General features: G+C 39.3%; 1 protein-coding gene across 4 annotated transcripts in view; it reads right to left on the bottom strand.

Annotated features, from left to right (window-relative positions):
* Positions 1-1,397: 1,397 nt before the first annotated feature.
* The window catches only part of LOC106080546 (serine/threonine-protein kinase Warts), a 32,935-nt gene continuing 12,011 nt past the window's right edge, over positions 1,398-22,321 (bottom strand). For 3 of the 4 annotated variants that reach the window (XM_013241956.2, XM_013241960.2, XM_013241958.2), the window contains exons 2-8: positions 18,274-18,634; positions 12,172-14,410; positions 11,985-12,105; positions 11,790-11,905; positions 11,650-11,728; positions 8,062-8,257; positions 1,398-7,975 (exon numbers count right to left, since the gene is read on the bottom strand). In XM_013241956.2, the coding sequence (XP_013097410.2) occupies positions 7,580-7,975; positions 8,062-8,257; positions 11,650-11,728; positions 11,790-11,905; positions 11,985-12,105; positions 12,172-14,410; positions 18,274-18,396 (3,270 nt within the window). In that variant the 5' untranslated portion in view covers positions 18,397-18,634 and the 3' untranslated portion in view covers positions 1,398-7,579. The remainder of the gene's footprint in view (positions 7,976-8,061; positions 8,258-11,649; positions 11,729-11,789; positions 11,906-11,984; positions 12,106-12,171; positions 14,411-18,273; positions 18,635-22,321) is intronic. The other variant, XR_009396957.1, reaches the window with a different exon arrangement.

Raw genomic sequence — 22,321 nt, 5'->3', positions numbered from 1 at the left:
CAGCTACGTAAGGTTATGAACCGATTTGCGCCATACTTAGCACAGTTATTGGAAGTCGTAACAAAACACCACGTGCAAAATTTCAGCCAAATCGGATGAGAATTGCGCGCTCTATTGGCTCAAGAATTCAAGATCCAAGATCGGTTTATATGGCAGCTATACCAGTTTATGAACCGATTTGAATCATACGTAACACATTTGTTGGAAGTGATGCCTAAACACCACGTGCAAAATTTCAGTCAAATCGGACGCGAATTGCGCCCTCTAGAGGCTCAAGAAGTCAAGCCCTAAGATTGGTTTATGTGGCAGAAATATCAAAACATGGACCATGAATCATACTTAGCACAGTTGTTAGAAGTGCTGCCAACACATTACGTGCAAAATTTCAGTTCAATCGGACGAGAATTGCGCCCTCTAGAGGCTCAAGAAGTCAAGACCCAAGATCGGTTTATATGGCAGCTATATCAAAACATAGACCGAATTAAACCATACTTGGCGTAGTTGTTGGAAGTGCTACCAAAACACTACGATCAAAATTTCAATAAAATGGGACGAGAATTGCGCCCTCTAGAGGCTCAAAAAGTCAAGGCCGGTTTATATGGCAGCTATATCAAAACATGGACCGATATGGCCCATTAACAATACCATCCGACCTACTCTAATAAGAAGTATTTCTGCGAAATTCCAAGCGGCTAGCTTTACTCCTTCGAAAGTTAGCGTGCTTTCGACAGACAGACGGACATGGCTAGATCGACATAAAATGTCGCGACGATCAAGAATATATATACTTTATGGGGTCTCAGACGAATATTCCGAGTAGTTACAACCAGAATGACGAAATTAGTATACCCCCCATCCTATGGTGGAGGGTATAAAAATAGAAGCAAATTTGCATTTAGCTTCATTTTTCGTGAAGAAGGTTCCATGAACAAAACTTCCTAAAATTGGGTAATAAGTAATACGGATGTCATTAAAATAACATTATTTGTCTCACTCGCCATGTTTTCCTCTTTTCCAAAGCAAGACCTAAAATATCTTTATATTGCAACGTTCGCATTTGCAATTTTTCTTTCAATTTTTTTTATTGCATCAGAATCTCCCCTTACAGTGCTGTTAGGTCTAAACAACAGCACTGTTATGACCGTTCGTTTTTGGAAAATTCAAGCCGCTTGTTATTTTGACAAACAATTTCTAATCTTATTTATGATAAAAATATGCATTTTAATATATAATTCTTTAGTATCGATATAATTATAACATATTCTAGATAAATGTTTTTCTGTTGGGGTTACTTCCCCAATGCATACAATTCATAAGTTCATATATTAATTACTGTTATTCAATGTCGGTATCTAAATCCAAACCCGCTTCACTAATCTTTCATTTAAAAATTTCCGTTGAATTTTTAGAAAAACCTCCGGAGGTGTTTTGTTTTTGATGAGTGATCGTGGAATCAAACATAAACGTCAAATTCGAGTTCCAGGAGTTTTACATATGTGAATCAAGTTGCATACAGCGAGCTTTTTGCAAAAAAATTTAATATTACATTCGGAAATTTTCAACAATTCAATCATTTTTTTACTTAAATCAATTAAAAAATTAATTGAAAATTTAAAAAATTTCAATACTTTTTTAATTGGATTGATTAAAAACTTTATTGGAAATTTAAACAATTTTTTAAATTGAAAATTTTTTCATTCGCCTTTTTCAAGAGCTGTGATTAATATTATCAATTTCGTGATTGAATCAATTTCAATTAAAAAATTAATTGGATTTATTAATTTGGTTATTGAAGCCGATTTTTATTTATTTTTTTTTTCTGTGTACTTGATACTACGAAAAGAAGCGACGACGGAACTACGAGTAGTTGCCAGTTTCGTTGTCTAAGATGCAAAGATTTCAGAACGATCATTGTCCATCAATTTGAACGACGTTACATTTTCTAGATGCCATACTACAAACTCAACGGACAACAATGCTCTGGTTGAGCATCCGGAGAAGGGTTCTTGCAAACATTTTCTATTGCTCGAGACACTAAATCGGTACAAAAGATAGTTTAAAACTATCAATAGTCTAATTAGTGTTCGAGAGAATGTACCACTTGTTTATGTAGAGATTAAATAGGTACTAGGTTAGGTTAGGTTGAAAAGAGGGTTCAGATTTTAATCCGCCCCATGCCACTATGGACATACACCTAAGCCAGTAATCGGCTTGTTGTGCGCTCTAAAAACTATACATTTTAAGTTAGGAATTCCATGCAACTTACAGAATCCTTAATTGTTTTCAATACCACTCCCCGAAGTTGGTTCATGCCTGGAAAGGAAATACTCCAACGTCTCATTATCTTGCCCGCATGCCCTACACATGCTATCACTTGCCTCACCGATTTTACATAAGTGAGCTCGTTGTCCTATGTGTCCCCTTATGATGCAAATGCAAATTTTGCGCATGAACATTCCACTAAGGAACAGGGGCAAACTTCTCACATATCAATGTGTGCAGTCCGATTTAAGCCTTTTTATAGCCGAGTCCGAATGACATGGAGTGAAGTTTTACATGTCATAGTACCTCACAAATGTTGCCAGCATTAGGAGGGGAAAACCAACGCTGAACATTTTTTCTGATGGTCTCGCCAGGATTCGAACACAGGCGTTCAGCGTCATAGGCGGACATGCTAACCTCAGCGCTACGGTGGCCTACATCCTGTTATGATACCAATAGCTATACTGACCTCGTTCTTACTTCCTTTCAGTAATAGACTCGTCTTCTCACGATCTGGATCCCCCTATAGGATTTTCGCCGTCCTACCGACCGTTTCGCTGTTCCACAATGTTGCAAGCGCATTCGTCTCCCACCCCCCTAACTCGGACTGCGTCGACCCGAAAGGCTTCGGGTTAACCAAGTTTATTGACGGCAGTCCTCGGCCTTTACTGCCAAATTGTCTACCCTTTCATTCCCCCTCACTCCGTTATGACCCGGCACCCAAATGCTGCGGATTTTGCCATTCTCAGAGGAGGCGTTAATCTCTTTCTTACACTGCAAGACTGCTCGTAACCTTACCGTCCTGGTTGTTATTGCCCTTATGTCAATTTTACTGTCGCTAAAGATGTTCACACTCGACGTCCTCGCGGTAGCACCACACCCCTTCACGCATTCCGTGATCGCTCGGATCTCCGCTTGCAATGCCGTATTATGGTCAGTCTAAAGCAGATCTCAGTCCCTGGATTCTCAATGTAGACCCCCAGGCCCACTCTGTCCTCTAGCTTTGATCCATCCGTGTAACATGATCTTCCAGATGGCTAGACTGCGCCGATGGCAGTAGTGCCTCGCACTCGACTTCAAGGTGCATCTCAGGTATCCGATCGGAAACCTCTTTCCTACCTTTCAGGTTTCCTAACGTCACCACGATTATACCGCGATGGTATGAACTGCTCCCATCCTCAATCCATTCTCCCATTGCCTTAAGTCTTATAGCCGCAGAGACTGCCTCACACTTAATCTCTATGTCATAGGTCGTTTTGTTAAGTTAAGAATTCGATTGTGTGCGCCGTTAAAAAAGACTTTCTGCTCGATTAGGGTTTAAATAGTCAAGCTTATGAGCTAAGGAGTATGCTCTCCATCAACAATAGGGTTGATCCATTCATAATGAGCAGCACATGGGCTGGAACTTTCAGCTCCGATCTGTGTGGTATTCATCGTTATCTCCAGAAGCTTAGCTGAGAGTCACCGAGCGCAAATGTAATTGCAGTCGCGGACACTCAACGATATCGAGTGGAGAATCTTAGTAAGAAGACGAACGGCACCGTCTCTTGCTTAAATACTGAGAACCTGACTAATAATTATCAATCGATGCTACTTTGGACTAAAGCTGCCATTAGACGATCAGACATGTCATGTAATGTAATTTCAAAAACAGTAAGGAAAGACAAAAGTCGGGCGGAGCCGACTGTATAATACCCTACATTACCGAGTCTCCGTAATGCTTTTAGTATATAGCACTTATATCCAAATCTGGTCAGACTTTAATTTTGCATACCTATTGATCGACTATCGAATAGAACCTTGTACGATTTTCTTACGATGGTACGAAAATTGTGGCTTCTACAACCTTAAAAGTCGAAACACATAAAAGTTGTATATGGGAGTTTTATTTAAATCTTATTTGATTTTGATGAAATTTTGCACACGTATTGGAATGTCAATTAAAACATCTCATGAAAAATTTTGTAGAGATCGGACTAAAATTTTAGCTACTACAGCTTTAAAGGGCATATCGGATGAAATTTATATATGGGAGCTGTATATAGATCTGATCTGATTCTTATGAAATTTTTCACACATATTGGGACGTCACAAAAAGCACTTCGTGCCAAATTTGATAAAGATCGGACCAAAAACGTGGCTTCTACGGCTTCAAAAAGGCACATCAGATGAAAGATATGTATGGGAGCTATATCTAAATATGGACCGATTTTTATCAAAATCAATATCGTTCGTCCAAAAAAAGAGTCTTATGCAAAATGTTGTGAAAATCGGACAACAAATGCCACCTGTACCTTGATTATAAGAATACATGGACAGACGGACATAGCTAAATCAAATCAGGAAGTGTTTCTAAGCCGATCCGTATACTTATCGATGGGTCTAGCTCTTCGTCTAGCGCGTTGCAAACAAATGCACAAATCTATAATACCCTGTACCACTGTGGTGGTGTAGGGTATAAATACCAACTCTCAAAGTTGTACACATCGTTGGATACGTACGAAAAATTTAATATGACAAATGGATATGGGACCAAATATTTAACTTTTTCGATTAAATCGAGCATTTATTTCATTAAATATACACGTAGACATATGTCTAAAAAAGGTACAATACATATGAGATTCGATTTTCTCTATTCGTATATGACGTACATAAGACAAGTCTTATGAATACAGAAAGTGACAGCTCATATGACATGTCTGGTCGTTTAAAAGGAGCTTGAGCAAGATGAGCAAGAAGAGCAAGAGCAAAGCCACTTCTCGATAAATTGGTGATCTACAAGTTATACGGTTGTTGTTGTTGTAACCACATTTTTATGTGGTGGTGGCGATCCTCGTCAAGCTCATGCAGGTGAGCAAGTTCGTTCCGGTCCAAAGAACCGATCGCCACGGGAACAGGGTGGCCATTGGTTATTTAAAGTCGCCAATAACTCGCCTTTTCATATCGAGCATCGTAGGCACTCAGTATTTGTGCAGGAGCCGTTGCCACCCGACCTCTCACTGAGACTATCCGCTCGATACAGCTGATTGTCCGCGACTGCAGTTACAGCTACTCTGGATGAAGCACCCCACTATCCGCAACCTGTGGATGCGCCCGGTTATGAGATTATGCCGTTATATGAAGCAGAAGCATGAGTACTTCCAAAGTAGATGAGGCAGTGCTTAATGTAAAATATATGTATCAATCTGCGTCAAGGATGTGTATAGGTATTGCAAGACTAGATATGTGCGTGAGTCTAGTACCATGATCTGTATGAACCATACGCCTATCATTTTGTAGACTATTTTGTAAGAAGGTTTGGTTAATTTTTGTCCATTATGACCAAAGCCTCTAATGGGAATCGAAATCTTGCTCAACTCAGCTACCGGGGCCGTTTGATATAAGAGGGCATTTGCATCGGCACCCCTGCAAATAGAAACTTCAATAAAGTCAAGGATACCTAGTATAAGAAAAGCTACGAGAAATTTACTTCGTTTGCCCAATAAATCATAGATGCTGTCCTGCGCCTCCTAGATATGTAAGTTAATACAGCGTTTTGAATCACACAGTTCTTTTTACGATCTAAACTTAGTTTTTTTTATATCCAGCCAGCTGATATCTATATGTATGTGTATAATTTTTTTTAGATAAAAAAACTTGGTTTGACTCGGATCCAATATTCTCAGCTACGGCATACTCAGCTACCGGGGCCGTTTGATATAAGAGGGCATTTGCATCGGCACCCCTGCAAATAGAAACTTCAATAAAGTCAAGGATACCTAGTATAAGAAAAGCTACGAGAAATTTACTTCGTTTGCCCAATAAATCATAGATGCTGTCCTCGCCTCCTAGATATGTAAGTTAATACAGCGTTTTGAGTCACACAGTTCTTTTTACGATCTAAACTTAGTTTTTTTTTTATATCCAGCCAGCTGATATCTATACGTATGTGTATAATTTTTTTAGATAAAAAAAAACTCTAAATTGGTTTGACTCGGATCCAATATTCATTGAAAAGCACCTCAATCGATTGATGTATTTTATAGCAGCGAACAGAAAGCAATTGACGAAGAAATGTTTTTAGGATAGTTTGATATAAAAAACTCAATATGTATAAATTTTTTGTTTTGTTTGTTTTTCTTCATATAAATTCATAATAATACCTAAATTAAACGTAAAAAATAACTCAGTTCATTTCATTACAAAAAAAAATCTTATTAGATGTTTTCAAACATTTGTAGAAACTTTGGTATTCTGTGTGTTTTTGTTTTCTTCCTCTTTCTATGAAATAAACCTACAAAGAACAAACATACATGAATTTCACTTCGATGTTTTCATCAATTCAAAATTGGTGAAATGATAGTTCTTAAGACATGCAGCTGCCGCCATCTCCCCTTCGCGATTTCCATTTCTCTCTAGGCACTCAATACTCTCAACTTTCCAAAACGACAACTCCAACGCACGCGCTCATCATCATCTTAGAAAGAAAGAAAGTTCCTAAAGCACTGTAGGTTTAGTTTAAGAAAAAGAATTCTATTTTTATTTGAAAACATCTAAGACAATCTTTTCCTATTTCATTTCTGCTTCCCTTTAAAAAAAAAGTTTTGTTTGCTGCTGCTAAAGCGACGATAATAATTAAATAATGTTAGTTTGTATATATATGATGTGTGTTGTAGATTTTCACTTCCTTTTTTAATCGTTTTCTCTTTCCATTCTTTTTTTGGCAAACATTCAACTATATATTTTATAAATTACTTTCTTCCGAACCTTATTACGTAATTACAATATATATATATGTATATGTAAGTGTAGCTATAAAAAATGTTTCTTTTCCTTCAAATGTACGATATGATACGATATCATGAGTTCTACCACCTTCTCTTCTTGAGTATAAGTTAAAATTACGGTGGGGTAATGGAGACAATGACTCAAATTCATACTTATGTATGTTATGTTTATATATATATGTAAATATATACATATATGTGTGTGTGTGTTATTTGTATGGTTTGTTTTTTTTTTCTTTTATAAGAATGGCTAACATTTCTCAAAAATTTATATATATTTATATAGTGTATGTGTAAATAGTTCTTACGCACTTGTGAAATATATATTTTTTTTTATATATAATTATAAAAAAAAAGAAAACTTGATTTAAAATAAATTGACTATGCATTGTTTTGTTCTTTAACTAACTTTTTTTTCTCATAAAATTTTGGGATCGATTTTCACACAAACTTCGTTTGCTGTCGTCGCTTGTGCTCGCGCTCGACACTCGTTCGCAGCAAATACAAAAATCTAAGCTCTAGTAACAACTCACATTTTTTGTATTCGTTCAAACATACACTGGTGACTGGTCATCCATTACATCAGGATTAAGTTTATCATCAAAGAAGCGACGAAAGGTGAATTCGAAGAAGCCATGAAACGGTTTGTCCGTATCGTTGAACTCATCACCACTCATATTCGAATCTGAACGCAACTTATCGGGATCGATTGGATCAAAATTTGAAGTATCTGTTGGATGTTCAATCTTTGGAATATATGGAGCAATTTGACGCCGCATATCGGCAAAGTCCACGCCCTTGAAGTAATCATGGGCCTTCACTTCGTCAGCCTTTTTGCCTAAACGTTTGTCGGCCGACGAACAAAGCCGTAATATAAGATCTGTGGCATCGTGTGATAACTTTGCTTGCGGCGGTATGTGTAACGTCTTCTCCCAATTTATAACCTGCATGGAGTACAGCAAAAAACAAAAATAATAATAATATACTTTGGCAACTGCATACATTTTGTTATGTATTTTGTTTTTCTCACCTTTTGTTGAGTTTCGACAGGTGTATTAGCTAAAAATGGTGGTTGGCCTACCAACATTTCATAAAGTATAACACCAACACTCCACCAATCACATAATTGGGTATAACCACTGCGTTCCAGAACTTCGGGAGCAATGTAATTAGGGGTGCCTACCAACGAATGAGCCAATACCCTTTGGTGATCGCGTAGTCTTCGCCTGAAACGAGAAAATTGCGAAAAATCTTTTAATTAGCAGAAAAACCAAGATTTACATGAAATGAGCAACCCAGCCATGGTTGTGATTGTCTCGTTAATCTTCATTTACTCCTGAGCCGTGATTTTTGAAAATTGATAAAATTCTTTTAATTAGCAGAAAAAAACAAACGATTTACACGAAATGAGCAACCTGGCCTTGGTTGTTAATGTCTCGTTATTCTTCATTTACTCTTGAGCCGTGATTTTTATTTCATTTTAATAATTAAATATTTCTTTTCAGATTATTCCATGACAATTATTTAACAATTCCTTTTTGATCTGTAATATATTGTATTTTCTCGTTAAAGCGTAGTATGCACCTCTGCCGAACTATTCGTTAACATAAAAAACGCATTGACATATCCTAAACGAAAATTTCGTTACCGTTACCCAAAAACTTCGCTTGCAGGTATGCAGCTCAATGAAATTTTCTTTTCGTAACAGGGTGACATAACAGGCATTGGCGATTTTTTTCTTGCAACTACGAATAAATTAAAGTTATTGCCAAAAATGATTAAAACACGGCCAAAATTATAAATCGATGTTTGTCGCCATCATGTATTCTACACAACTATTTTTCAGTGGCGACATAAATGTCTTCGGTTTGCTTTGAGTTACAGGTTGACATAAAAAGCATTGTACATTTATTTTGCTTCACTGCAAGAAAATAATTGCTTTGATCATTTTTTGCGCCACGTTATGGATTTGTTTATACAAATTAAGGCAAAATTATGGTAAATACGTAATTTGTTAGCAAAAAATTGTGCAGGCTTACCCACGAATATATAGCTTTTGCTACCGAAAATTTCGCTTGAGGTTTATACTGGGCATTAGTCGTGACCAGTGTTGCCACTCAAGAAAATTATTTTCTACCAAACTTTAACAAAAATCCTACCAAACTCTAGCAAAACCTACCAAATGTTCTACAAGCCAAAATGCGGCATATGTTTTTATACCTGCCTCGATTTCAAGGAACAACCGTGCCGAGTTTGGAAAAAGCTATCTCCCGACTTAAATGTTTGGGCCCGGCAATGCGCTTTTACTACCAATTTGCGTCGTTACAGTGAGTTGCTAAACCCCTCAAAATCTTTGTATGCGGCTGCCACATAGGCCTACGTTCCAATTGAAGGCTCAAAGCCGCATTTCCTACCCAGAATTTATGAAATTTGAAAGAGATCCCTTAACATTCGTACCAGTTACAGTCAATATCAGAACTTACATCCTTTTTAGGGAAATTTAAAACTGTGAGACCCCTTGTAACAGTATTTGGTCTCTCGACATCCATGGTTTTCTTCTGCACTCTTAACGAATACGCGGAAACGACAAGAAGTGAATTAATTTTGAGCTATACCCCGCGATTTTTTAGCAGTTAACTTGGTATTTATAGGTTGGAAAAACCTATAAAAATTGAGGTCAGCCTAGCAACCTACCAGGAGAATTCAAACCCACCAATTTTGGTAGGAACCTACCGTATTTATGCAGGTGGCAACACTAAATTTTGAAAAACATGTTGTGGCAATCTATGACAAATGTTTTACTTTAGCCTTTACTGGTAATTAATTCGAGCTAAATCCCTCTATTAAGCTCATCTCGAAAGAGAAATTAACGCATCATTGAAAAATTATCTTCGCCCTAACGGGCAAACAAAATTAGATGTTACAATATTTGGCTGAGCCAGACCGTGGCTCGAACGCACAACATAACGTTCTGAGACATCAACACAGCTTCCAAAAGATGCATAAAACCATCTGTATACCCTGGAAAATGGAAACGAAACGATTTCAAATGTTTGGTGTGGTGTACTTTCTGTGGCTTTCATTTTTCCTATTGTATAAAATTTTCGATCATTAACCTCATTTCGAAAGAGAAATTAAAAAAACAGCAAATATTTTTGGATTTCGCTCGGAAATCTCGTGACTTAGGCCAGTGCGCATCTCTAACAAAATTTTCATTGCCAAAAAAAAGATTATTGAAATTTTCGATTTCAATCGTATAACAGAGTGGTAATTTTTTTAATTTATTGAATGGCCACATAATTTTTGGCCAAACGAAAGTATAGTTTTTTGTCCCGATGTTTTTGACAGCGTGGCGCCACAACACACAGGCCGACTTATGTTAAGGTGTTATACACTTTCTATATCCGCAGGACTTTCCTTTTGTACTTCAAATACGAATGGAGCGCGCTCTTATCGGCATATATTCTCATACGCATTGTACTTTCTGAAAATCGAGCCCCGGAATCTTTTTAGGGATTTCAAACATTCCGCCACGAGCTTCGACCTCATTGTCCTCGAACCAAAGGTCTTGAGGACTGCAATAGTATCCACATAAATCCTGAGTTTCGCAGACTGTAAATCCCTTTCCATAATTTCTTGTGCGGCTTTAGTTATGTCACAGACCTTTGCCTGAAAGAAGGTACAACCGTGCATTTTCAATCCATTTTTCGTAGCCCATCTCGATAATTATATTTCCATGAAGTCGCTTATCGTCGACAGAAATTTGGCTCGTATCAGTAGTACGACGTTGTCCGCATATGCGATCAATCTCAATCCAAAAGGATTTCGTTTATCACTAGTTTCCAGAGAATCGGCGACAACACACCCGCCTTCTGGAAACATTATATCGACTCTATTTTTACGTTGTTAAATACCCCCTGCCTTCCAGAATGGCAACCATCGCCTATTCCTTCAGTAGAAAAGACGCCTCGTACCACTTCGTGCGGTGCCGTCTCCTCCGAGTTGCCCTTGACGTATGCATGTTGTGTCCTTGAAATATAAATGTGGTTCTCCGGCGTTAGTCCCTCCCTCACCTTCATATCTTTATTGTTAATAATATTATTTTGTTTGAAATGTCAAATGCAAATTGCAAGTACTATTGCGGTATATTTATTCTACATTTACGAGAGCATAATCAGGGGCTGAATTACCGCATACGTGATCGAGTGCGCTTTCGTATCGAATAAAATTTCATCTCCTATTTAATGGTTGTTATACCACTTATATACAAATTTTTGTGTCCAAGTTTTTATAAATAATGCTCGATTTAAACATTCGCGTTCTTAAATTTCCCGTTCAATAAAGAGATATATAATTCACAATAGAGAGATTTTTGAACGATTTTACTCGTTCACGTATGCGGTAATTCAGCCCCAGGCGTAAAGTATGATTAACTGCATCTATTGTGAATGGGCAAAATAAAGTAAAAATCAACTATTGTATTTACGAGACTACCTGCACAATTCTCGACAATATTTCTTCTTACGTTTTTTTATAAGTTATAACAAAACTTTTAGGGGTTTTCAAAAAAATGGAAAGATGATGATGCAACGCAGTGATATACATATGTTATGTTTACCTTTCCAACACCGTTGGTTTTTGTCCGTTATCAGATAAATCTTCCCATGGTTCCATAGAATCTTGTCTAGCATGGTTACCTGGTTAATGAACAAAGGAAAAGATCAAATACTGCAGTGATGATAAAGCCACGTTTTTTACCATTTTCTTGATAATATTTCGAATTGTGGGTCCATCTGAAGCCGGTGCATAAACCAAAGTCGGTTAATTTGATATGACCATCTCTGTCGATTAGTATATTGTCTGGTTTTATATCCCTGAAAGTAACATTGAAAACGAAAAGAAAAAACATTTGAATTATCCAATATTTTATTTTAGTATATCCATGTGTTTTACCTATGAATAAAGCCCATTTTATGTACACTTTCAACCGCACATGTAAGTTCGGCAATATAAAAACGGGCCAAAGGCTCTTCAAATATGCCCTTTTTGATTAGGAGCGACATAAGATCACCACCTACATAAAGAAAAATTTCATTTTAATCGTCTGAGTCAAATTAAAATATATGTGTTTTGTTCCTACCTGGTATATAGTCCATCACAAAATATAAATTATCCTTGTCCTGAAAACTGTAGTAAAGTTTGACAACCCAATTATTATCGGCTTCAGCCAAAATATCACGTTCTGCTTTCACATGGGCCACTTGATTGCGCTTGAGGACATCCGCTTTGCGTAACGTCTTCATGGCATACAAATGGTTGGTGGTGTCGATTTTGCGCACCAAAGTCACCTCACCGAAGGCGCCCACTCCAATTGGTTTGATTTTCATAAACATACTTTTGTCCATTTTGGCACGTTTGAGGCGTATGTAGTTGCTCTCCTTTTGATTGAGCATTTTCCTCATCTCGACTTGCGTTTGCGTTGAGAGGCCTATTTTCAACATTTCCTTTTCCAATTGATTCTTACGATAGGTTCTCTGTTTATAGGATTTGAGAACATTTTCAATATGCTGTTCCATGTAGAATTTAAAGGCTTGTGGCGAGTATTGACGAATGCGACATTCTTTGCGTTCTTCTTCCTTTTCTTTGGAGACTTTCTTTCGTTCAGGTATTGGTGAGGCATGTTTTATTTTCTTCACATTGTCGGGAGGAGTGGCTTTGCCCGTGCATGAGGCAGCGGCGCCCGAAGAGGATGAGGCCACAGATTCGCCGCCACTACCAGAATTATTAAGAGTGATTTTTGTGGGCGGTATGGGTGGTGTGGTGGCTAAATTACTATTCGCAATGGGTGAATTGTTGTTGAGGCCCGTGCTATTTGATCGCACTTCCATGATGTTGTTATTGCTATTCAGGTCATGTGGCGAAGGAGATGGCAGAGGATGCGGGGGAGGAACTGCCGCGGCAGTTCGTGCGCTTTGATAGGGAGGAGGAGGCGGCAATTGACGGCTTCCCACAACAGGTACCGCGGCTGGAGGCTTCTGTTGGGCTGCTGCTCTTAATTGGGCCTGTATCTGCTGTTGTTGCTGTTGTATTGCCGCTTGTGCCTGCTGATGGTGTTGTTGCTGATGGTGCTGCGCCGCCTTAGCTTGCATACTTTTGGCATACGAAGGAGGTTCAGCACTCGGCGATTTAGTCATAACAGTACCGTTAAGTGCATTGGCGATCAAAGGAGGCGTTGTTGGCGTCGGTGGAGTGGATTTACTTACTACTGGATGCGTTGTGGGAACACCACCAGCTAAAAGTGGCGACTGCTGTTGCTGCTGCTGCTGCTGTTGTTGCACTACAGCCGAGCTTTTTTGTGGATAAGAAGGAGGTGCTGGAAGTATGTGTACCGGTGAGTTGCAAGCCGAAGCGGTAACTGGAGACTGTGGAGCAACTGCTGTTTGCAATACCGGCTTTTGGACCTGTGTTGACTTGACACTTTGCATAATGATGGGCTGCTGATTTCGCGTTGGATACCCCCTGGGTTGCGGTCGGGCAACCGAGGAGGATGGCTGCAGAGGTGGTGGAAGAATTGCACTATTTGTTACCGTAATGGGACTTGGCGAGCCCGCCGACGTGGCCGAGTAAATGCCACTACTGGGCGACTTACGATAATCCGACTGAGACTGTGTTGGAGATTGCCGTGATTGAATAGACGCATTATAACTGGGAGGCGGCGCAGACGTAGGAACAACCACACCCGTTGTAAGAGGGTAAGGTGGAGGTGGTTCCACTGCCGTACCGCCACCTGATTGATACAAATTTAACGCTTTCATCTGCTGTGTTAATTGTTGCTGAGCCTTAATACCATTCTGCGGTATCACCGGCGAAGTACCACGTGTAGAATTTGGCGTTATGACTGCGGGACGGGTTGTCGCCGGTGAGCGACGTTTATAAAGTTGATTTGATGGTGGCGGAGGTGGAGGTGTGGCCGAATTGCCTGTGGTAGGATTTCGAGGGGGAGGTGCAGGCGGAGTCACATCGCTAAAGTTCGATGGTGATGGTGAATATTGACCAGTACTTGCACGACTGGCACATGTGACCTGCTGATGTGAATGGGGGCTATCGGAACGTGAACTGCCGGCTCCAGAGTCCAATGCAGGACTGCAACGCAAATAATTCATTGGCATTTCGCGTTCTATGCTTGCCTTTCGATTTAGTTTAGTCGGCATTATCGAGGGCGGCATCACTTTTGCAACATGTCCATTAATTTGTGCCGACGTTGGTATCGCAGGTGAGGGTGCACCCGATGGAGGTGCCTCCATCGGCGGCTTGGGATGATGATATTCCGGTGCATCGGATCGACCGTTGGCAGCGGGATATCGCAGGTGAGCAAAGTTCTGAAAAAGAAAAAAAATATATCATCTTTTTGAATTCTAATAAATTTGATTAGGAAAAAATGTATTTCGTTTGAGGACTCTTTCCCAGGTTAATTGATATTAAAAGAGCATATTTAGCTTCACACATATAAGATGCTTTTAAATGTGTAACAAACCAACAATATAATCACTCACATGTCACTTCTTCCTATTGCCGAGTTCGAACGGCATGCGGTTATGCGAAACTGCTTCATAGAGAAGTTCGACAGGGACAAAGGCCACCCCTAAAACAATTTTCTAATATTTTGCAGAAAATTTAATCCAAACGTTCAGTGTCGAATTGGGACAAGCTAAGCTCATGGGTTTGGTATGAGTGAAACATGACAAAAGTTGATAGCAAAAATAGCCACAAATATTCTCAGAAATCCATTACGCCATTAGAGCTGTAGTAGTGCCCGGATTGGTACCATCACCTGAAAAATTTTTTCATGGAACTTGGTTTGAATCTCATGAATATAATGATCATGTCTTAAGAGTACAATGTTCGATATACTCGTAAACAGAGATTCAGTAAGGCTTCCTTTTTTGTCATTCTTGTAAATTGAATCGGCATCTATCCAAAGCAGAATTAAATATATTTCGGGCATGGCACTATACAGATGATGTGGTGCCGTGCCACAATAGGCCCCTATGTTCATAACATACAAACCAAGATCCTTGGTCATAGCTCTTAGAGAGTTGAAAAGAAATATTTGTATACGGCCACTGAGTGAATTCCGGATTTGTTTGCTATTAATCTTATATATAAAATTAAATTTGTGTTTTTTGTTTGTTTGTTCCGTATAGACTCAAAAACGGCTGAACCGATTTTGTAGATTGGTCTGGAAGGAAACATAGGCTATATAATTTTTTGATATCGGGAGGGGGCGGACCCTCTCCCTTACCCCAAAAGTACTACCCAAAAATAAAAGTGGACCGATCAGGACAATATGGGATTCAAATGAAAGGTATTCAAGAGCAGAGTACAAATACATTTTCGCATTTCGTGTAGATTGGTCTGCAAGGAAGGCGGACGGACCCTCTCCCTTATGCCAAAAACACAACCCAAAATCAAAAGTGGACCGATCGGGACAATGTAGGTATCAAATGAAAGGTATTGGAGTGTAGAATAAGAATATGGCATACAAAATCAGATCGAAGTATAAGCTATAGGCTACAATGGCATAAATTCGATATCCGCATTCAGGGCGGATATCGATATTAGAGAGTTAAAGAAGGCGCATCGGACCGGGCCCGGTTCGGCTAGTGAATTTAAAATAAATCGTATTTTATACTCTTTCAAATGGTGTCTGTCATTCATACAAACATTTTTACGTCTATTGTGAATGGTAGTTGGTCACAATTAATTGTGAAAATGATACCATCTCATAACAGTACAGAATACAGATGTACTACAAAATTCTGCAACGGATGTTTATCAAGAACCTCCTTGCACTATATGGATGTTATTTCTATTGTAATGTGAGGGCAAATCACCTTAAAGATTTTTTAAATTTTGTTTTATTTTTTATAATATTTTTTTATTTTATTCGAGAACTTGCAAGGCAGATCGCCAGTACAGTTCTTCGATTGGTATATGCCACAATAGACACCAGGTCTTCTTATGGCTGTATACTCAATTTATTTTATTTTTAGGGAATAGTTGTTTTTTTATCAGTGCCTTCCAAAAATGATACACAGTTCAATTTTCCTCTTTGTCTTTATTAAAAAAAGTGTTGGCGAAGGAATGACAATTTTACAAACGTTGTTCTCATTTAAATAGGCTTTTCAAGAGTCATAATATTAATCCATCTTCGTATTTCACAACAACAAATTACAACAAATTATCTGCCTATTACAAAAATGCATCACGTGTCTAACATCAAAACATATAAGTAAGAACAGAGCATACAATTAAACAGGTGAGCTAAAAGAGTTCCGACAGAACGATGATCATTTGGATGTTGAGAGCATTCTTACACGAATGTAGTTACATATCACTGTATTTGTGAGATAGAGAGCTTAAACATGGAGTGAGATATGCCTCTCTCGATGTTATTTGCGTTTTTGTATAACAGTTTATAACAATTTAATTTGATGCCGCGAAATACATTTAACATACATAAACTTAATATAACATTTATAAATTGCTAATAACGTTGTTAAGTGGTGCTGCTACACTATTAATTATTCTAGAGAGGGAAGATAATAATGAGAGGGACGACGACTTGACTGTAAGTCCCAAAGGACTGAAATTAACAAACTTGAAGAATGCGAGGCTTTCAGGGGCATGGGCAACGAACGCGCATATAGCACTGAACTCCTACACATACAGATTAAAACTTGACAACAGAACAGGGACCGAATTACCACATACGTGATCGAGTGCGCTTTTGTATCGAATAACATTTCATCTGCCTATTACGTTTGTAACATTAAATTTGTTAGAAATTGTGATCGCTTTAAACATTCGCGTTCTTACATTTCAAAAATTCACTTTCAATAAAGAAATACATAATTCACAATAGAAATGAACGAATGAAATTTCATCTGCCTATTACCTTTGTAACATAAAATTTGTTATAAATTGTGGTCGATTTAAAGATTCGCCCCAGGTCTGGGCTTCGTCGAGCCTCAAGTTTAAGAGGGAGATTATGACGTTAGAATATTTTCTATGTCAATGCTCGGCTTTCGCTGCTAGCACACATCGGCACTTAGCTGCGAAAACCATAAATATCCCAACTTAGGGGCATAGAATAGAGAACGATTAGGAATTTTGTTAACACCACAGAATTCCTAACCTTGATTTTTTAGGTACATATTCATTCATTATGGCATGGGACGGTTATAATTCGCATCCATCCTCTTCTTCGTCCTAACTTTAAACGTATAGTGGGATTTGACAACTTGATATTCTAAGGTGTCATAAACAAAGGCAAATGCTTGTTTATCATCTCTATTGCGACGTAGTCTATGCCTTCATAGTTGAACTCTTTTATGAAAGATTTTTCATATTTCTAAATGAAAAGCAGAAGTCAGGGTAAAGGTCATGAATATCTTCTTTGCGATACCTTCATTTATTTTTAAAAATTAAATATTTCTCCCTCACCCTCCCACTCTCTGGAGGTTATATACATACATATGTTTAATCAAAACAAACACAAAAACCCCCATCTCATTTCGGGAGAAATTTCTTAGTAATCTTAATACTCATGCCGCGAATACAATGTACGAGTATGTATTTTTTAATGCAAAAATTCTTTGTGTTGACTGATGAAAATCAAATGTTTGCCATTAAACAATTTGATTTAGTTTTGTCTAAACATTCCTGCAAACGTAAAATGCATTTTTGAAATGGTAGGAGCGGGGGTGGATGGTGAGACTATGTGCAATTATAAATATGCAAAGAAATGCGCCGCACTTAAATTTGCTTTTATTGAAAATATTTATATGTACATACATACATACATACATACATGTGTATGTGAAATACCAACAATTATAACATGCTTCAAGCTTTGTATAGAATAGGTGGTAATGGCAGTGTTTGCTGCTCGCAGCGTGCCCATGATGGTAATTTACATTTAATTTCCCCTTAATTGTTTGTTTAACGTCATCTATTGAAAATACAAAGTGTCACTGTGTTTGCCACAAAAGCCAATTAAATAGAATTTATTGTGTGTCAATCGTTTAGCGACCGATTAAGGTAGAGAACAATGTCAATAGATTAGTGGGTGGGAAGTATGGCCTTTATGCTATAGTGTCATAATTTAGACATTGTATTTGAGTTGGGAGACCATTAACCATGTTAAAGATTTCTTTTATTTTTTTCTATTGATATTTACCTGTACTCCTCCATTGTTATCCTTTTGAACTTGAAATCTCGTCAAGTCCTGTTTAATAGTCTCAAGTGCTTCGGCTGTATATTTATTTTTGGGGCGACCACTTTTTCCGCCCGCTTGATGCATTCTTGCAATATTTAGCACTCATATCACAACCAGGAACAAATGTATGAAGTGAATTTCTTTGAACTTAGTTTCCGAGAAAAGGCACACACTAGCAGTAAAAGTAAGTTTTTTTTTAATATCCTACTTTTGTTTTTTTAGACGCCAGACTATGTTATTGAACAAAATTACAACACTGGACATTTACAGTTTCTGCATACACCAAGGGAACTTTATTTGGTCATCATATTGCACTTCTGGTCTGTAAAGAAAAACAAACATTTTTGATAATTCCAATTTATAGGTATGATTTTTTAAGAAACACAAATGCCACAAATACACCCCACAAAATGGTGTGCAACAAAATGTAGTTATTTAATGATTTCTGATTTAAACTTTAATGAAACTTGAATTGTATTTATTTAATTATTGTAATTTAATTTTAGAACAAGTATAAACGACAAGGCAGCAGGAGCGGAAGAGTTGCCAGCTGCACTATAAAAAAAACTAGAGACGTTACGCGTATGCAATAGCTGGTCTGCTTTGCGGTGTACTCTAAAGATCTAGAACTGGTCTTATCGAAAAGGTTACCCGACCGTTAAGGAAGTGGTGGAATGGCTAAGATATAATGTCATTACGACGATTGACATAAATACCTCCTCAGACAGCCAGACAGCCATTAAAATCCTGGAGAACGTATTTCTGAACACAAAAACCGCCTCCGACTGCCGCAGCTCTCCCAAAGAGATGGCTGAACAGTTCAAAATTCACCTGTTCTTGGTGCTGGGCCACAGAGATATCCCAGGAAATTGTAAAGCGGATGAGCTTGCGAGTCTAGGAACTACCCTACACTTTCCAGGGATAGTGGAATCTGTGGGTATGCCTCTAGCGACATATAAGCTAAGTCTTTAGGACCAGGCCCGAAAGACAACGAATGAAAAGTGGTCACAAAGAGTGGGCTTTGCTGTCATTGGCTAGAACAGACGTCTCAGTCAATGTGTCCGTCATGACAGGTCACTGTCTAATCGGAAAACATGCTGACAGCATGCCAGCAACAACTTTTGCAGAAGTTGTGAGGACATCGAAGAATAAGAGACTATATAACACCTTCTGTGTGTGTGTCCCGCACTAGCAGTTAGAAAGAGTTCCACTTTAGGCTCTAATTTCTTTAAGAACCTGTCTGTTTTAGCGGATGTGAACATTCGTAAGTTATTGGGCTTTTTAAAGCGATCTGGATGGTTCAATGGTATAAACTAGAAGGCATCTTCCTTTTTCTGTTCCTTTGGTATCACAATGGACGAAAACGTCTAAGTGAGTCTGATGGCAGACTGCCACTTAAATAACAACATCGAAGGCATTCGACACCGTCAGCCATGCCAAATTATTTGAGGACATCACCAACACCAGACCTGAAACGCTGGGTCGCGAGTCAATTATGGAATTTAGGGATAAGAAGTCGAAGCACCGTAGAGTGAAACAGGGAGTTCCCCAAGGTGAACTGATATCTGCGGCACTGTTTAACCTCTACTTATCCTCCATTACACCCCCTCCAGGCGGCATAGAGATCGTATCATATGCGGACGATTGTACGATCATGGCATCGGGCCCCCCATCCGTTGTTGACATCTGCGATAGGTTGAAAGTCTACTTACCACATGCCACAAATTTACCAATCCCATGGCAGCCGGTTGTACGTACCGGATTGACCCGATCGAGTTCTTCATCGGCAAGGGCTGCCGCCTCAGTGTATAACACACTGCTACAACAACAACAACAACAGCAATTTACGATAAAGTCAAAAGTAGAAACAAGATCCTCAAGTCAGTTGCTGCCAGTACTTGGAGTGCAGACAAAGAAACCTTGTTAACCACGTACAAAGCAAATGGCCGGTCTGTGGTAAGTTATGCAGCGCCAGTGTGGTCTCGTCAGCTTTGTGACATGTAGTGGAATAATAGTCAGATCTGTCAGAATGCCGCCCTCCGAACTGCGAAGGGCTGTCTCCCCAGTTTTCATGTGGACCCCCACCTTCAGGAGACAAAGATCCTACCAGTGCGAAGACATAACTACATGCTGTCCAAGCAATACCTTTTGGGCTGTTATCGCAGAGACCATCCAAATCATCATCTTGTGGATAGATATCCACCGCTCAGAAGCCTTAAAGTGGATCTACATGATCTAGAGCGTGAGATTCAGCGCTACAAGAGAAAACCTCTAGATCAAGCGGCATATCAAGCAAGTCTAGACAACACCCATGCAGACGCGGTGGCAAATGCGGTAAATGGATACCGGGTGAATGTAGTCCTTGGAAAAGACCGCCTCCCATTGCACCTTCCCCGGCAAACCAGAGTAGTTCTGGCTCAATTACGTTCCGGCCGATGCAACCCCCTCAAATCCTACAGAGCAAGGATTGATGCCGATGTGCAGGCGACTCGATTGTAACTAGGGACCGCACGATACACGTAACCTGTTTAACTGCCCATCCCGACCCACTCGACTCAGACCCAGATCCCTGTGGACGCACCCCATCTTAGTCGCAGAGTTCCTGGGTCTTTACACTCAACAGAATCAAGCAGACGAAAGACGAAAGAACACAACATACTGCTTCAACAACAACAATTAGTCCGCATTGATGGAGAATATCGTAGAACAGCATAGTTAAAGTTTCGAAAGAGAATCAGTGAAAGTAGGTCTGGCATTAAATGGAGATAAGAAAAAATTGATGACATTAACTCCCAAAACGTCTTGTACACCCGGGCAGATAAAGAAAATGGACGAAATGTTTGGGAACTACAACTTTGAGATTGTCAGCAACTTTATCTACCTTTGCAAAGCCGTAACCGAAACGAATGACACCAGCTTTGACCCGGCACGGGATATCTGTGAGCACCACACAGGCTGTACATTGAGGTCCGATCTGTGTGGTGTTCATTGCTGTCACGAGAAGCTAGCTATGAGGTACCGGGCGCATCCACAGGTTGCGGATAGTGGAATGCCCCATATGGAGTAGCTGCAACGTCAGTCGCCGACAATCAGCGATATCGAGCAGAAAGTCTCTGTGAGAGGCCGGGCGGCACCAGCTCTTGCACAAATACTGAGTGCCTGTGATGCTCTATATGACGAAACGGGTTATTGGCGCTTTTAAATAACCAATGGCAACCCTGTTCACACGGCGATCGGCACTTTGGACCGGAACGAACTTGCTCACCTATGAAAATGGTTACAACAACAACATCAATACCACCAGTTTTGAAATGAAGCGACGAATCATATTGGCAAACAGATGCTACTTTGGCTGAAGCAGCAGCTTAGAAACAAGGCCACTTCACGACAGACGAAATTTACACTATGCAAGTCATTGATACTACCCTCGTTGTTATATGGTTGAGAGGCATGGGTGATAGTGAAAACCGACGACGCAGTGCTTGGAGTGTTTGAGAGAAAGGTTCTTCTTAAAATGTATGGAAAAGTTTACATCGATGGAGACTATATAATTGGTTAACAAATTTCGGATGGGGTACCTAGGGGGCCGCCCCAACCCCAAAACCTACCAAATATATATTTAGACCAATCACGACAATATGGGACTCTATTGAAAGGTTAGAAAAAGTATCTGATATCCAATTGTCGTACCAGATGTTAGGGGGACCACCCCTACCCACAAAAAACCCCTAAATCGGGCATCTTTACCGACCATGGCAATATGGGACTCAAATGAGAGATATTAGTTTCTGGGGGTTCACTTCATTCCCCAAACCAACCACAAACAGGACTTATTTACTGACCATGGCAATATGGGGCTTAAATAAAAGGCATTTGAGTGTAGAATACGAATCTGACATCCAAATTTGGGGCCAAGTGTTTGGGGACTGCCCTCTCAAAAACACACGCCAAAGAGGACAAATTTACGACCATAGCAATATGGGGCTCAAATGAAAGGTCTTTGGGAGCA

This window comes from Stomoxys calcitrans, chromosome 2, assembly GCF_963082655.1.
Source record: "Stomoxys calcitrans chromosome 2, idStoCalc2.1, whole genome shotgun sequence".
Lineage (NCBI taxonomy): Eukaryota > Metazoa > Arthropoda > Insecta > Diptera > Muscidae > Stomoxys > Stomoxys calcitrans.
This window is presented reverse-complemented; position numbering and strand designations above follow the sequence as displayed.